The sequence below is a fragment of the Phragmites australis genome, chromosome 1 (assembly GCF_958298935.1).
Source record: "Phragmites australis chromosome 1, lpPhrAust1.1, whole genome shotgun sequence".
NCBI classification, from domain to species: Eukaryota; Viridiplantae; Streptophyta; class Magnoliopsida; order Poales; family Poaceae; genus Phragmites; species Phragmites australis.
Window position 1 is genome coordinate 45,534,815 of NC_084921.1, and position 16,246 is coordinate 45,551,060.

General features: G+C 45.6%; 1 protein-coding gene across 1 annotated transcript; it reads right to left on the reverse strand.

The window, feature by feature from the left end:
- Positions 1–14,237: 14,237 nt before the first annotated feature.
- LOC133889953 (uclacyanin 1-like) lies at positions 14,238–15,312 on the reverse strand. The gene is made up of 2 exons (XM_062330383.1): positions 15,082–15,312; positions 14,238–14,971 (listed from the first exon to the last, which is right to left on the reverse strand). Exons 1-2 carry the CDS (start codon positions 15,269–15,271, stop codon positions 14,370–14,372), a joined length of 792 nt encoding a protein of 263 aa, XP_062186367.1. The 5' UTR covers positions 15,272–15,312; the 3' UTR covers positions 14,238–14,369.
- Positions 15,313–16,246: the final 934 nt, after the last annotated feature.

The window sequence follows — 16,246 nt, forward strand, 5'->3', positions numbered from 1 at the left end:
GATGACCACTCATCCATAAGATTAACTAGCGCCTGAGACATGATAGCCGTTCGGGGGACGAACTAAACATCGAACTCCCCGAGCTCTATTGCCCACTTTGATGTTCTTTCTGTTGCATCCCTGCTATAGAGAATTTCTCAAATTGGGAGTGATGATGTTACCTTGATTTTGTAGGCCTGGAAGTAGTGTTTGAGTTTGCGAGAGGCTATCAGTATAGCGTATATCAGCTTCTGAGCCTATGGGTACCGAGCCTTCCCGTCGTGTAGGACCTCACTAACGTTGAAGATCTTCTCACTCGATGACCAGAACTGTGCTCATGACCTGGGGATAGCTGCAATATATAGCAAAAGATCCTCATCTGGTCGAGGAGCGGTCAGTACAGAAGGCGACGAGAGGCACCTTTTGAGATCTTGGAAAGTGGCCTTCGCCTCCGGCGTCCACTGGAAGTAGTAATTTTTCTTCAGAAGTTTGAAGAGTGGCAACCCCTTTTCTCCCAGCCTTGAGATTAACCTGCTCAAAGCTGCCACACATCCTGTTAGTTTCTGGATTTTCTTTAACTTAGTTGGGGATCTCATCTGGTCGACATCCTTGACCATAACCAGGCTACCACTGGGCCTGGTATTCTCAGGCTATGACCCAAGAGTCAGTTCGACCATGTCAAGGCTTCTCTTGTCGCAGTGCAGGGCCATCTTTGCATTGCCAAAGATGAAGATGGCCCCTGTCGGACAAGGGATCTTGATGGCCTGGTATACGTAGTGGGCGACGACCATGAATTGGGTCATCGTCAGTCACCCCAAGATTGCGTTGTAAGTGTTTTCGAACTCTCCACATCGAAGGTGACGGGCATCTCGATTTGCCCCCAATGACTTAGCTGACAAGCCAGGGGTAATTCTGAAGAAGCGCAGATATGGTCTCAATGCACTCTTTGGAATCTACATGGCGTCTAGTGCGTCAGCGAAGAGGCGGTTGATGGAACTCCCTCCATCAACTAGTAGGCAACCCAGTCGGACGTTTTGTACCGTGGGTTCGACCATGATGGGATAGAGATCGAGGCGTCTGACACACGTAGGGTGATCTTCCTGACTGAAGATGAGGGGTACCTCCGACCACTTCAGACGAGGGCTCGGGTCTAGCTTGGTCGCCCACACCTCATGGACCACCAACTTGTATTCCATGTTCAAGGAATACGTTGTCGCGCTCCCAAAGATATGGTGGACCATTTAATTGGCCTGCTGGAAACCTAGCACCGACTGGTCTAGGTCGGCCCCATCCTCACCATTGTCGTCATGCCTGGGTTTGCGTTCCCTATGCTCCTTGTCGATGATGTCCCGCACAGCCTTGCATTCGGTCAGGTCGTAGGTGTCTGTACGGTGGATTGGACAGTAGCCTCGTCCCTTCTTCCCGTCCTTTTTCTTGAAGCTAGCACGGTTGGCCAGTTAGTTCAACCGCCATGATGTTGTCCTGCTTTGTGTTTGCTATTTTTCTCCTTCTCGCCGATCCCTTTGAAAGAGGTGGGCTGGTCAGAGATCGGCTCCGATTTTGGGCCACTCTAGCACTCTTGGGCGTCAACGGCCTGCGCGCACTTGTCCGTGAGCTCGAAGAGTTTGGTGGTACTCTGGACTTCCTTGGTGGCTAGTTTTCTGACCATCTTCTGGTCTCTGACCCCCTCTGTGATGCTATGACCACAGACACTCGTGATCCTTGAAATGGTATTCCGGCATTCGGTGAAATGTCATATGTAGTCTCACAGCGACTAGTACAGGTCATCTTCGACCCCTGGACAGGTGTAAGTCCCCTAAAAATTGGCGACAAACTGGTCGCACAAGTCCTCCTAGGAGTGAATCAACTAACAGGAGAGATTCATAAGCTAGGGCTGTGTTGAACCGGCCAAGACGGTTGGAAAATAGTTGGCCATGACTTTCCCATGGCCTCCTATGGCCTACACCATGGTGGTGTAAATCTATAGGAATTTCTCGGGATTGGTCGAGTCGTCATATTTTTTAGCTAGGATCGGATGGAACTTGTCCTGCTAGCGCATCTCTCGCAGTCGGGCGGATAGGGTTTGCACCCCTTCCCGGATTGAGAAGTCGATCGCTGATGTGCGACGACACGTGCTTACATAGAGAGATAACGGTCTCATGGCCCTAACGATTGGGTGGAGGAGTCCGACGTCTCCCTGCAATTAGGAGGTGAGTTGTAGGTTTGCTTGCCCTTTTCCTGCTACCACCGAGCACAATCTTCCTTCTCTCGATCGGCCCTCTAGCCATCGATTACACCGCGAAGGTCATGTTGGCGAAGACAGTCGTGCAGGTCAGTGGATCAGCTGTCCTGATGCTACAAGGGTCTCTGAGTACTTCCTGTCACGGAGGGAGCAAGAGATCTTTCCTGCCGCGTGGCCTGCTACGATTCTTGGTGATCTTGACCTTCACCAGTACTTACGGCGGAATTGGTGTTTGCCGCTATGGTTTAGCGTCGGACGGTCTCTACCAAGAGGGCGAGGTCCTGTAGCCATGGTGCTACTAGCGAACCCTCCAGCACGACCACTAGTGGGTGGCTGAGAAGCATTCACATGTTCTACAGATTCCGCGTGGGCATCATGGCCTCGTAGTTTAGCTGCTGAGTGTGGAGCGGTGACATATCACGAAGAGGGGAGTCTCCAACGCTCTTGTGGTGTGACGGTTTAGACGACGATGCCACCAAGGACCGTGCCCTATGCGGGGGCTGTATCGGAGTGCCTCCTTGTTTGGTGCCAGGCCGGTTTCCCTTTGGGCGCAAGGCCTGGGGCTCACCAACAGTACCCGGGATACGAGGGCCTCCGCTGCCTGTACTGCTTGGTCTGCCTTGCAAACTTCACGTTGTGTCTTAGAGCTTTTGGACTCCGATTTGGTGTCCTAAATGTGAAGCACACTTGGCTCATCTGGATCGTATCCCATGACGAACACCTCGCGATGACCAGGGTCCTCGGAATATGACTCAGCCGTTGTCATAGATCCTGCTATAGGTAGTCTAATCAAATTATCAATACTTATTGAAACATGAAAGCACGCTCCTACCTACCACGCCACTTGTTGAGGGTTAATCCCTGACAATATATGCGGGGTATGCCGAATGATGGGTATGTGATCAACATTTTTTGTGGCTGTTGGTTGGTGTGCGTGTATCGAAGGAACTCAAGAACATAAGAGTTTATCCAGGTTCAGACTTCCTTTGAGATAATAGTCCTAAGTCCGGTGTATTTTCTAATGAGTTGGATGAACTTTTCCAGGGTGTCCTTTTTACAAGCCCGGTCCTCCCCTTTATATAGCTAGAGATGAGGTATACCATATACATACAAGTAGACCGTATCAAATACGATGATTGTCCTACGCCTGACGAAAAACAGCTATGCCTAGGTCATCATTACAAGGGGTTGGCATGTTCGGCTCGCCCTGGTTGTCCTGCACGCCTTGTCTCATCAGCCAAACATCATCCCGCCCGCTATAAGCCTGCCACATTCGTCTGTCAGACCGTCGTGCTCACCTGTCAGGCTATCCCGTAGCATTAAATGCTATAAGATGGGTCATACCATCTCTGTGTCGGTCCACAACTTTACCCGTCGAAAGAATGCATAGGGAAGAAAAACACATGAGTAGATGACATTAAATGCAATTAGATTGGTTAAGTAAGTACCTGATCCACAACTAGAAAGGACTGGTCATAAGGTTTCATCTGTGACCAGGCCCCACCTAGTCATGCAGGGGTTATGGTTTTGAAAATATAAACTGTGAGCTGGCATCTGCTGGCCTAGACCCTCTTGACAAATGACCTCTTATTCTTTACCTCGACACATGGTATCTGTTGAAATAGATTAAAACCGTAAATACATATAACTAAACATATTTTTTTCTAAGATTATAGATATTATAAGTTTATACATATTCATAAGTCAAACTGAGGCAAATTCGGATAACCAAATTCACCCAGCTGAACGACGTCGTCCAGGATGGAGTGAGCGCGTGGCTCCACGTTGCAGTCTGCAGTCATCCCGTGCGGAAAAATGGCCCGAACGATGCCGTCCAAAACGTTAAGGTTGTGATTTTGGCGGTTGGCTTTTGTAATTACCAGAGCATTACAATGTCAGTTTGGGTTTGGCTTCCTCTTCACTAGTTTTATGGGTTGCCTTTTGTAACAATCAGAGCATTACAAGTTCTGATGAAGGTTTTATGGGTTGGCTTGGAATCCCGAGTACGGAATGCTCTGCTCTACCTAGCTAGTTTTGCATGCATGAGCATGACGCATCTAGCCTGGATGTGTTCACCAAGGATTAGCAAGATTTCCAAGATTGCATGTGACTGACTGACCTGTGTCATGCAAGCGCTCGATCAGATCGATTATGTACTCTCCCCTGAGTTATCACTGAGATGACACCAGAGAAGTAAAATTATTATCTACAGGGAGAAGGTTATCGTAGCTACACATATTCATTCAACCAAATATAATAGTGTACGAGCTCCTGACATCCTATACAACTAACTAAACGGAAAACATATATAATTCTCTACAGATAATCAAGCATCCTACCTATACGATTTCATCTAGAATCATCTCATCTAAAAATGTATTTGGTTGGCTGTACCAACCGATACTTGTACCAACTGGTACTGAATATGCCTCCCTCTCGTGTTTGGTTGCTGATTCAGGACTGAGCCATCCATATTCGTAGATGCGGCGCAACCAAATCGGTCGCACCATGCTATCAAGTTGGCCCCATCCCGAGTGCCATCCATTCGGCTCACCTATTGTTCTCTCCTCTCCCATGTGCTCACCAGGAGATGACGTGTAGATTTGCAGTGTTTCTGTGTCGCTAAGCATCACCGACACTGCCCCCGGCTCTCCGAACCTGTCCCACCGAGCGACGCCGACACCGACACCGACATCAACACCGACACCGACCCCGCTCCTGTCCCATCGATCGACGCCGCCACCAGCTCAGTCTTGTCCCGCCATGCAATGCCGCCACTGCTCTAGATCTGTCCTGCCGACCGTTGCTGCCACTAGCCTAGGTGTTATCCCGCCAAGCAACGCGCAACTGCTCCGGACCTATCCCGTCGAGCGACACCATCAGATCCTTTGCCATCACGAGGTGAGGTCGCCCAATATGATCACCACCACATTTTACTTGTGTATGTGTTGTTCCAATTAGCTTGTTGTTCCATGGATGCATCCAGCCTTGTACATAGAGACAGAGGTGTCAAAAGGGCATATTAACTCAACCATTCAGGTTGCAAAGGGCATATTACCATGTGTAGTGCAAGTTGGAGGTTGGGTTCGGATTGGATTAGATTAGCTCATTCATTCAGGTTGCAAAAGGCTCTAAATAGTGGTGCTCATGTTGTCATTCTTCGATTACTGGGCTGCTCTTGCTTTCTTGGACTACAAGAGTAGGTTGTTGTTGTTTGTTCCCTCTAAATCTGGAGAATTTTAGCTCCTTTCGTTGTTTGTGGATTTTAGTTGGATACGGATGATGAGGTGGTCTTATGCTACTGTTAGATTTTTCTTGTAGAAACCAAAGCTCAGGAGAAAAGATGGTCATGTTTTACCCTGAGGTGATATGCGCTCACTAAAGTTCTTCCCTTTCTTGCTGTACTGACTGCTGCTGCTTGCGAACCTCTTTTATTCAATTCAAAACTCATCGCTGCCTCCTTTGAATTCTTTGTTTCTTACCTCCTCTTTCTGAACCGGCACCTAACTCATTTTTGGAATTTTGGCTTATAATTTGAGCTTGTTTATGAGGGGTAGGTCCTTTGAAATTGGATTTCTGACTGAATTCTCAAAGTGTTTCCTTTCCTCCTTTGATGTTTACATGAAAGCCAAGCTCTTAAAGCTTTGTTATCTTTCGAATTGGATTTCTGACTGAATTCTAGAAGGTTTTTTCTTTCCTCCTTTGGTTTGCATGAAGCCAAGTTGTTAAAGCTCTGTTACCTTTACTCTTACCCTTTGGAACTACACATGAACAGTGGTACTTCTTGTGTTGGAGCTATTGCACTACAAGTGTTTTGTGCTGGAAATCTTACGATTGTTTTTCAAACAGTTGACTAGTAGGCTAAGTAGTTTTATCTCTTCTTGCAGATTGATAAAAAAAAGCTTTGTTCGTATCGGAGACATGCCGGTGAAGCATCTATGTGACAATCTAGTAGCCTGCTAATGTCTTTTGGAGTATCTGTATGACCTGCAATAGGACAGGAAGATGAGGGCAGACTATGGTGATGTCTATCTTGTAATACCTGCTAAGTCTATGGTGATGTTGTTCCCATGCTGTGGTGATGTTGTTCTCATGCTATGTTGTGCTGTAAGATTGGGTCATCGGAACTTAGTACGTGTTCCACCTAAACTTATTACTATGTGTATATGCTGCACATAAATTTTTGTATTAGGTTACTAGTTGTTCTGATGTTATTCTGATGAGATGTTCTGATGGTATATATTATTTGACTTGTGAGTCTGATGTGGTCTCCATATGGATCCTTGTTTTGTTGTTGGCTTGTGAGTCTGATGTATATATAGTATTTGGCTTCAAGTTAGATTCCTGATGGAAATCAGTTTGTTTGTTTGGCTTGAAGTCCACATATCAGTTCTGGACATCAGCATGAAAGAGCACAGCAACCGTCTTGGTTTCTTGTTTTAGAAATTGCAATTAGTGTTCTTTTTGTTGTTTTTGTGATCATTGGTATTGTTACTGCTTCCAGAAGCTACAAGCTGAAGCCTTCTTTTAAGAATCTTAATGGAATAGGTTAAAAAAGTTTGAGCAATGAAATAATCATGTTGATTGGTTTTAGAGTTAATTTTATTGCTAAAAAAATTGATGAATCGATTAGTCTGCTTTCCAATTATTTTGGTTAATGTATTCCTGCTCTCTCCAGATTCTGATATATTGAAAAGTTTGCCAAAATTATTGGCTCATCTTCCTTTTGTATTTTTTTATTTATCTTTCATGTACATATACTGTTCAACTTGGTGAAACAATATTTTTTTCGGCTGTGTGGCTGTTTCTAGCTAATTGATTTTAAATGCTGAAAAATGATGTTCTCAAAACATGAGAAGGCAACATATTTTCTTATGGAGTGATTTTACTAGAGATTATCAGTGCACTAGAGATTATCACCAGGTGTCAGCATAAAATAGTAAGAAGCAAACAGAGGTAAAGATGTATACTTACTGAAGGCAGAGAAGGGCCCCATATATACACAAATTCATCCAATCAAACATAACTATATAGTAACCAGTATCAACTCATACAATTAACCGTACAGAAACAAACACTATCTCATACACAATCAAATATTCTACATATACCCATCCATTGAGAATCAACTCATCCTAAATAAATCATCTCGTACCTATTTAATTTTACTCGAGCAACCAAATATATATTAATTTAGCTAAAGTCAGAGGATCGTCGTCCTTGGGTACGAAACAGGTTAAGACGGGTAGGTTTTTCAGGACAAGGAAAGGTACTCAGATGTTAAATAGCCATTTATATCGAGTTCAGTGTGTTCCGCTTTTCATGCCTGGTACTAGTACTACTACATGACTTGTGCAGACACTTGACACTATTTGCAGGTTAAATCATGCAGGAACTACGTGGAGTTAAGCGCAAGCGACCAGCCTTCGAATGAATGGACGACATTGTACGCAGTACGCACGGAACTCTTGAAACTGTGCCTGATGTTCGTAACTCTGAAGTCGTCAATGCACGAAAAATTATTTGCCCGACTTGCATCTTGCAGAGGTGATTCAAGTTCCTCGATTCACTATTGCAATATTTTAATCGCAAAAAAAAAGCGTTGATGTGCCGTCTTGTTGCGTGTGCTTGCAACTGTGGCGGGATTCGAAATGAGGTAAACATCCGATATTTTAAATGTGCATAGCAGTCTGTAATGAGCCTGGCAATTTGCAGCGTTTTGAAGGAGGTGAACTCAAAAGATTGAACGTCAACTCAGGGCCTGCCTGACAAAATTGATGTCTTTGTCTCTCAGGATTACTATATTGCCCATCAACCAGAAATATATGGTTCACTGAAGCAGTACTGCATCAGGAAGAAAGTCGCTGAGGTTATTCAGAGTTCCAGACATTCTTCGGCAGTTTTGCATTGCATTCCACAGATAACTGATGGCACTCCCCAAATCGTGATAACCATTCTAGTGCCTAGTTTGTCATCATTTCAAGGAGGGGAGTTGTACCTGGAGACAAACTCGCTGAAATTGTCCGCCACCCAAAGCCGAAATCTCCTGAATCAGTGCTTAAAAGCTGTTCCGTTTTCAAGGGACAGAGCTTACAGGATGCGACATCATCGTGCACGCAATTACAGTATAAAGTTTTGGAGCCGAAAGGTTCAATGTGATGCAAAAATGATGCGCTATGATGTGTCAAGGTCGTCCTAGCGAGTATCACCGTAGATGATAGCTGTTGTTGCACTGATCTGACGTAGGAGTATGATCTAGCTCGCTAACAACAACTTTGTCTGCTTGGGGCGAGGTCTCTCCCATTGTTCTAATATGACCGATTTTTTAAACATTAATTAGATGTTTACATAAATATAAATTGATGTGATATACTATTTAAAGAGAAGAGAGATAAAACTAGTTTTTTCTATAGAATGAACTTAGTTCTTATAAGCAATCTTATATGATTGTGAGACAATAAATAAATTTAAAAACCTTAATAAATAATCAACCCACGTACATATACTAAAAACTTATTTTTTAACTTTATTTTTTCTCTCATCTTTAATATATCATGAAAACAAAACATTAAGAGTGTCCACAAACGCGGTATTCGAGACGCGCTGCCGCTAGGCCACAGCTTTTTCCGCACAATGATGCGCGTACGGCATTCAGATGGAGCGCGTGGTGGTACGAGCTACGAGAATAGTGTACACATGCACGCGACGAAAAAAACGGAGCTAGCACGACACGCACGTACATGCATGGCCTGGTCGGTCTCATGGTCTGCTTAGCCTTTTAAGCCAAGCGTGAAACTACAGTTATTTTTTCTGTTTTGGTGTAACTTCCGCACATTTTATTTGGAAACCTAGTGAAACTTTTCGCATTACTGTGCTGCACCTGCGTTTCCGTGACGATCCACGAGAGTTTGCTGCAACGACTGTACGTCACGATAGGTTGCATCGTTGAAGCACGTGTACTAGGAAAAAATGGCCAAGGGCTAGTGGGCTACCGCTGTTCGTCGGCATCCGTCTAACCGGTTCTGTCGCGAGGATGTCATTCGGCTGTAGCAAAAATGCCAAAACGTAACGTCACTCACTCGCATCAGCTCTCAGACGCAGAGATGACTATCGGCCAGTGTTACTTGTCAGACCTGAATCCGAGTCGATTTTTATACCTGTGTTGAGTTAATTTTCTTTATCGAATTAAACATCCCAATTCAAATCAGGATATCCATATCCATGTCAGCAACACTACTATCGGCCCAATGTGATCCTCCAAGCTATTCCATACCGGACTTGGGCCCAATAACTACTAGCTCGACTTGGCCCATTTCCAGTCCGCATGGGATGCGAATGTGGATGTGCTTGGCCTATTTATAGAGTATTATAAAAAAAACTCATTTTTTCATCATATAAACTAGGTTTGGAAATAATTTTAGGAATTATTCCATCACATAAGATGAATATTAGTGATTTTTTAAGATTTTTGGAAATTTATTTGAGGCCCTAAAAATTGTTAAAAGTTATAAAAGTAGTCTTTTTTGAGAATTTTAGTTTAAATTCTACACATGTTTTTTAGGTGAATCTAATTAAAATGGATTGCACATGAATTATGAAGATGGGAGGGAAAAATATTAGTGTGAACAGTTATTTTGACAAAACACTATTTGCATGCTTCGGACTGCTTACTGCCCTCTTAGAAGATGGTGCCTAACCCATGAAAAGATGGTAGATGTCTATTTTTATAAAAAATTTATCATAGATCTATTTATTTAAACATTGATGTTAGAAATATAAAAATAAAAAACTAGGAGATTTGGACCCCAACCTGCCCTGCGCCGACCCCAACACGAACTCGTGACTGTCACGGACAACACACGCAAGGCTCAAGTTTTAGGGACTTTTTTGTAAAAATAGAGGAACTTAATCATAACTTTAGAAGAAAAGTTTAGGGCTAAAGTGTAAAATTATAGGTGCTCTTTTGTGAAAATGGAGAAGTTTAGTGGCTATTTTGCAAAGTTACCAATTAATAGGGATTTCTAAAAATATTTTTATATTAGAAAATCATATTTATTGCGTGGTTGGCTGACTGGGCTTGACATGTGGGCAAAAATGGTGAGGTGGCACTGATGTGGCATGGCGACCAGGCAGGGTAGTTGGCAACGGGTTGACTGGGTTAAGTGTTTGCCACATGTTGGGTTTTGATTGGATGCCAAAGAGGTACGATTAGATCTAATTGTGGCTGTAGGCTCTGGATCCAATGGATGAAATCAAAGGGGACGGTCGGAGAGAAGAAACACGGCAGCACTGAGGGGGAGGCGACAACGCACTCGTCGGAGAGTCACCGAAAATGTGTTTTGGCTCGCCGGCAGTGACAGCGAGCGACGAATCTCGAAGAGAAGGACACGGGGAATTGATCTAGTAGCTTACCGAGGGTAGGGCGACACTGGAGAAATCGGCGACAGAGAGGGTGGTGGAGCGGCTCGGGAACAAGTCAGCGAGGAGTCTCTGGAGGTCAATCGGTGAAGGCGATTATGGGAGATGATTCAACGAAGGCAGGTGGCTCTAACGGTGGCTTTGGGCGGCGCTGGGATGCACTGATACAGTGAGGCAGCGAGGTTCCCCAAGGCAACGGCAATGGCAGATCGACGAGATGAATCTTGATGGGTTGGCACTGGATGCGGCGGATTAGCTTGGGGAAAAGATCGAGGGGAGGCAGGGGTTTATATAGGCAGGCTCGGGAGGTATCGGAATGCGCTAGGACTCCTCGGCGGCGGCAGATTCGAGTCGAACACGGTGGCTCCTAGGTGAAGTCGACTCGGAGGCGATGAACCTGACAGGTGGGTCCCACATGGTGGCGACACACGGAAAAGGAGTCTCAGGCGCAGGTGCGTTCTGCAGTGGGTGCATGCAACTAGGCTAGAGCGGCTACAACGCTGGGTCAGAGAGCACGATGCAGGCCTAGGTGGGAGGCGGGAGGGCAAGTTGGCCGGCTGCTGGTTTGGACCATAGAGAGAGGATGGAGGCCCGGCAAGGTTTTATTCTTTTTTATTTTATTTATCTCTTCTAAAAGCTTTTGAATTCAAAGAAAAACAAAACAAAATCAAACAAGGTCAAATTAAAATCCAAATAAAACAAGGAAAGACCTAGATGCCTATTATCAGCATGAATGCACAATAAACAAATATAACCTATGTCATTTGGGTTTTGATTTTATAAAATAGGTTCTAATCCTATTCCAAAGTTTAAACTCAAACTAAATTCCAGCAAGTTTTTAAAAGTTTACAAAATTTGAAAATTTGGGTGTTACAATATTTCGGATCTTTCGTGTTTTGGTGAACAAAAGCTACAAGTGTTATTTGCTTTGAAATTCATTATGTTTTTTCAAAGTACAAGTTAGACCTTCGCTGATGAGGAATTGATAATTAAATAATTAAGGATTTATTATAAATATAGTATATCTAGAAAATAGATCACCACCGTACACGTGTCCTTCATCCGATACATTATGTTTAATAACTATCCTATGGTGAATAGGGCAAGTGTCCATATTCTATGCAATTTATCATGTTATACATAGAAATCACCATAGATTAGAGAAGAGTCCACGAGATATCTTGAAGTAATACAATCCCGGAAGCTTACAATCAGAAACTCTGAGTTCGGTACGTCTCCCAGATCTGACTATATAAAGAGAAGAGGGGTACGTCCAAAGAGGGAAGAAAAAAGAAGTCAGGAGCCTGACAAGCAATACAGAACAAGGCTAGTCGGATAGACCACGATTAGATTCATCCGATAAGAGTTTTAGGATTTAAAACACGAAAAAACTCACCGAGATACTTAGGAATAGATCTAGAAACACCATATTGTAATTATCTTTTCCTGAGATTAATCAAAACGAAATAAGATATATAACTATTATTTTAAAGAACGCCTAACCTTTATAAGATCTTATATCATCATCTTTAGTACGTATAGTTGATGAATAAGTATCTTTATTTTAAATAAATATTTGTATAATCGACTTTATTAATCATTGGCACAAACCACACGCACCGACGCACGTACCCAAGTGGATGCACCCAGGCACACACTTAAATGATATTGGAGATCTACCCTTACGTAGCGGGGGCATGAGCTTTACCACTAAACACATCCTTGTGCGCATGTATTACTTTCTAGAAGGATGAGCACCTATGTCTAGTATGAGACTCGAACCTGAGTGGATTTGATCCCCACCAACCGAGCTCTTCACTAATTCGTTCTTCTAACGAATATAGTCACTATCTTGAATCTTGATAGTCTACTTTCTTGAGATAGTGCATGCCAAGTCTGGACTAGATAAAGCAAAATTAAGGGAATATTTACCGTGAGAAGAAAATAGAATGGCATTTCGATGTTTGAACCTATCTTTGGAGTTGTGTTGCAATTGTTGCCGACATTGAAGTTTTAGTTGTACCATAAGAATTTTCGTTTGGATAATCAATCTAAAAAGAGTAAATTTCATAAAACTACATATATTTTAATAAAATTATTGCAAAACTACAGATTTAAGCAATAGTTTCATAAAACTATAGGTGTAGTGTCAATTTTATCGTAAAACTAAAAAAAAATGTGATCAGTGTTGGTTTCAAATCGACATCAGCACCAGTTTTAGAACCGACACCCCATAAGTGATAGTGATAGTCAAGCACTATCACTGACGAGTTCACAACCACCATTGAAGCCATTTCTAAGGGAAAAAAAAGAAATCGAGCTAGCCTATGTATCTAGCTAGAGCCGCTCTAACCCCATCGAGTCATACCCGCTCGAGCAGGGCCGCTTGAGCCTCCGGTGATCCATCCCTTCGCGCCAGCGCCAGACGACGGTGAGGCGGCGCAGTTGCTGCTACTATGGGAGAGGAGGGGAGAGAGGGAGAGAGAGAGGACCCAAACAAGGGGTTGGACCCCTGCACTGCTCTCCTTTGGCTGGCTGCCCTCAGGAACCGCATGGCCACCGTCTGACGCTGCCTTGTTGCCTCCCTCTCGGGCGAGTCCCAGCCCTTGTCCTCATACGACATTCACTCTATCTCCTCTGAGATGTCCTCCATCATGCAACTCTTTGTCCTCAACACCGCCTTGCTCCTCGCTTCCTCCGTCCCCTTCTCATCCCCACCTCCTCCCATCGTTGCCTCGAGCCCCATACGAAGCTCCCTGTAACAGCCGTCTCTGCCCAAGAGCACCCCCCAAGAAGCTACCAAGGGCGACGATGACTACGAAGTAGTGGAGCTCGATGCCATCGAGCTGCTGGCGGAGCACGAAATGCTAGCGTTGGGTCCACCGTGCTCCTCTAGCTGCACTGCTGAGATCGAGTCGTGGATCTCCAACCCTAGCGAGATCCATGGCCGGATCTATCGGATCCCGCTGTAGATATCGCAAGGGGCGGAGTTGCTGGTGGGGGAGGCTGGGAGGAGGAGACCAGTAGGGGGGGGGGGGGGAGGCCGGCCGGTGAGGTGGGGGGGGGGGGGGAAGAGTTCGACGAGGGAGGCTGGGACTTAGAGAATCGAGCGGAGGCCAGTGAGAGGAGGCCGGCGATGGAGTGTGTGGCTGCGGGCGTGCGGCAAGAGATAAGGGAGAGAGAAAGATAGAGAGAGATCAAGCCGGATCTGGGGGCACCAACCAAAATCAGAGTGTGTCCAAATTTCGGGTCCGCACTCAATATTAGTGTCGATTTAACCCGACTTAATCAATGATCGGGCGCAAGATGTTACAAACTGGCACTAATGATCTGGCGTGGATGATTTGTTCTGTTGTAGTGCGGGGATAGGAACAACTCCTTAGAATCTATATTTTTGTGAAATTATTGTTAAAATCTGTAATTTTACGATAATTTTACTAAAATATCTGTAGTTTTACGATAAAATTGTCACTAAATCTGTAGTTTTGTGACACTATTGCTTAAATATGTAGTTTTACGATAATTTTATCAAAATATCTGTAATTTTGTGAAATTTACTCATCTAAAAATAGATACTAATCTCATTCAACACGGACGGTAGAACACACCAAAGATACTACAGCTATTCCCATCTCTCCACAAATATCACACCTGCTCACAATCTAAACATACAAATTAAACAATAAAACGTGCACGTGCATGTGATGATCCGATCTTAAACCTCTCCGTTTCACAGGGCTAAAAGCATGAACCCCATAAGAGCTGCTAGCGCCCCTGTGACCTGGCCCCACTTTGCTCGCAGCACGGCAAGCCCGCCCGAAGTCGGTGGTGGCGGCGGAGGGGGTGACATTGGCGCCAACGCTGCGAAAGGAAAATCTGCCTCCACGGACTGCACCGTGGGGAACCGTGCCGGTGCAGCTTTAGGCGGGCATTGTCTCTTCCTGTGCTTCTTGTGCCCTACACGTCTCGGCGATGCAGCCGCGGGTACTGGCGTCGGTGACCACGACCTTGGCGATGGTGCCCATGCCATAGGTGCCGGTGTTAACGGCATTGACGCTGGTGCAGACCGCCTCTTTGCTTGTCCTGGCGGTGGAAGCAGCGGCGGCGGACTGGGTGTCGTGGGCGCAGGGCGGTCGACGACGTTCACCTCCATCTTCATACCAGCCAGGCAGTGTCCCGGGCCACCGCAGATGAAGTAGCGCCTCCCCGGCATGGTGAGCTCAATGGTGGTGCTGCCGCTGTTGTCGTAGGAGATTGGGTTGGTCGTGATGCACGCTTCGAAGGCGTCCTTGGTCACTTCGAGGACGTTGTGGAACGAGTTGTACTTGAATGCTGCATAGAGTTTGCATGTGTATAAGAACAAGCAGGTGAGCAATTATCTAGTTACTTGGTGTGCGACGCAGAAACCAAGCGAGACAACATGTATACGAACTGACACTTACTCAGGGTGTCTCCTGGAGCGAAAGTTTGGGCTGCAGCCCAGGACTTGTAGTCAGTCCTCCCGTCCCAGCCGCCGGCCGGGTTGCCGACAACGTAATCGGCGGCCATCACGACGTGGATCAGTGACAACGCCACGGCGACGCAGATCAGCGCCTTCATCTCTGCCACCTTCACCGCAGAAGGCATGATCATGATGTAGTCAGTGTGTCTGAGGTTGTAACAAGTAAAGGTGCGGTCTCTGGTCCTCCATATATATAGGCTCCGTTTGGTAGAGTTTTAGGAGCTGATTCCGCTCCGAAATTACTTCCAGCGCTGCCAAACGAAGGTTGGGGAGTGATTCTGCGTGAGAATCACTTTTCATTTTTATAGCGAGGTGAGAGCTAAAAAAACTAGCTTCCACCTGATTCTCCTCGATTTCAACATAATATACTCTCAGAAATCACTTCCACCACTAGCATACCAAACGATTTTACAAATAGAATCACTTTCACCACAGAATCACTCTCACCCTACTTCCACCACAGAATCACTCTCACCACAGAATCAGAGCTATACCAAACGGCCCCATAGATATATAGAGGGGAATCACTGCTATGCCAAATCACCCTAGATGCTGCAACGGGTACAAATTCTGGAACGGAATTTCGTTGCGACAGATCATGGTACGCGCAAAGAGTCAAAGGATTTGGTAGGTACTGCAGAACAACAGGCAGAGTGGACAAACTTTTGGAACAGGTGACAGTGCTGCGTACACGCCCGTTTCCTGCATTGGCTAAGTTCCTACATTCCTCCGATCGAGGCCTGGCCATGTGCACGTACGTCCAGACGAACGGTACATTCCCTGAGCACGCAGAGGTTCGCATGCAAAGATCGCGGCCGCTCTCTGGCAAACGTATCCGGCCGGATGGAAAGCCTGCCGCACGCAACCGCGCGCACCGGCGATCCCCCCCCCCCCCCCCCCCCCCCCCCCCGACACACACACCACACAAAATATTCCATCACGTACATGCCGGGCGGTGCATGCAAACAACGACAAGGTTCGGAAACCCCAGCGTTGCGCATGCACCGGCCCCGCGCGCCCGCAGCACAGCGCATTGCCGTTGTCCGGCTGCGCGGTGCCTTTTACCGTTGCATGCACCGCTACCCTGTACAGTAGGCTCCAGTGTA

Coding starts and splice junctions, on each gene's coding strand:
- LOC133889953 (XM_062330383.1), bottom strand. CDS start 15,271: ATGATCATGCCTTCTGCGGTGAAGGTGGCAGAGATGAAGGCGCTGATC. Junction 14,972..15,081: donor CGCTCCAGGAGACACCCTGA/GTAAGTGTCAGT, acceptor AACTCTATGCAG/CATTCAAGTACAACTCGTTC.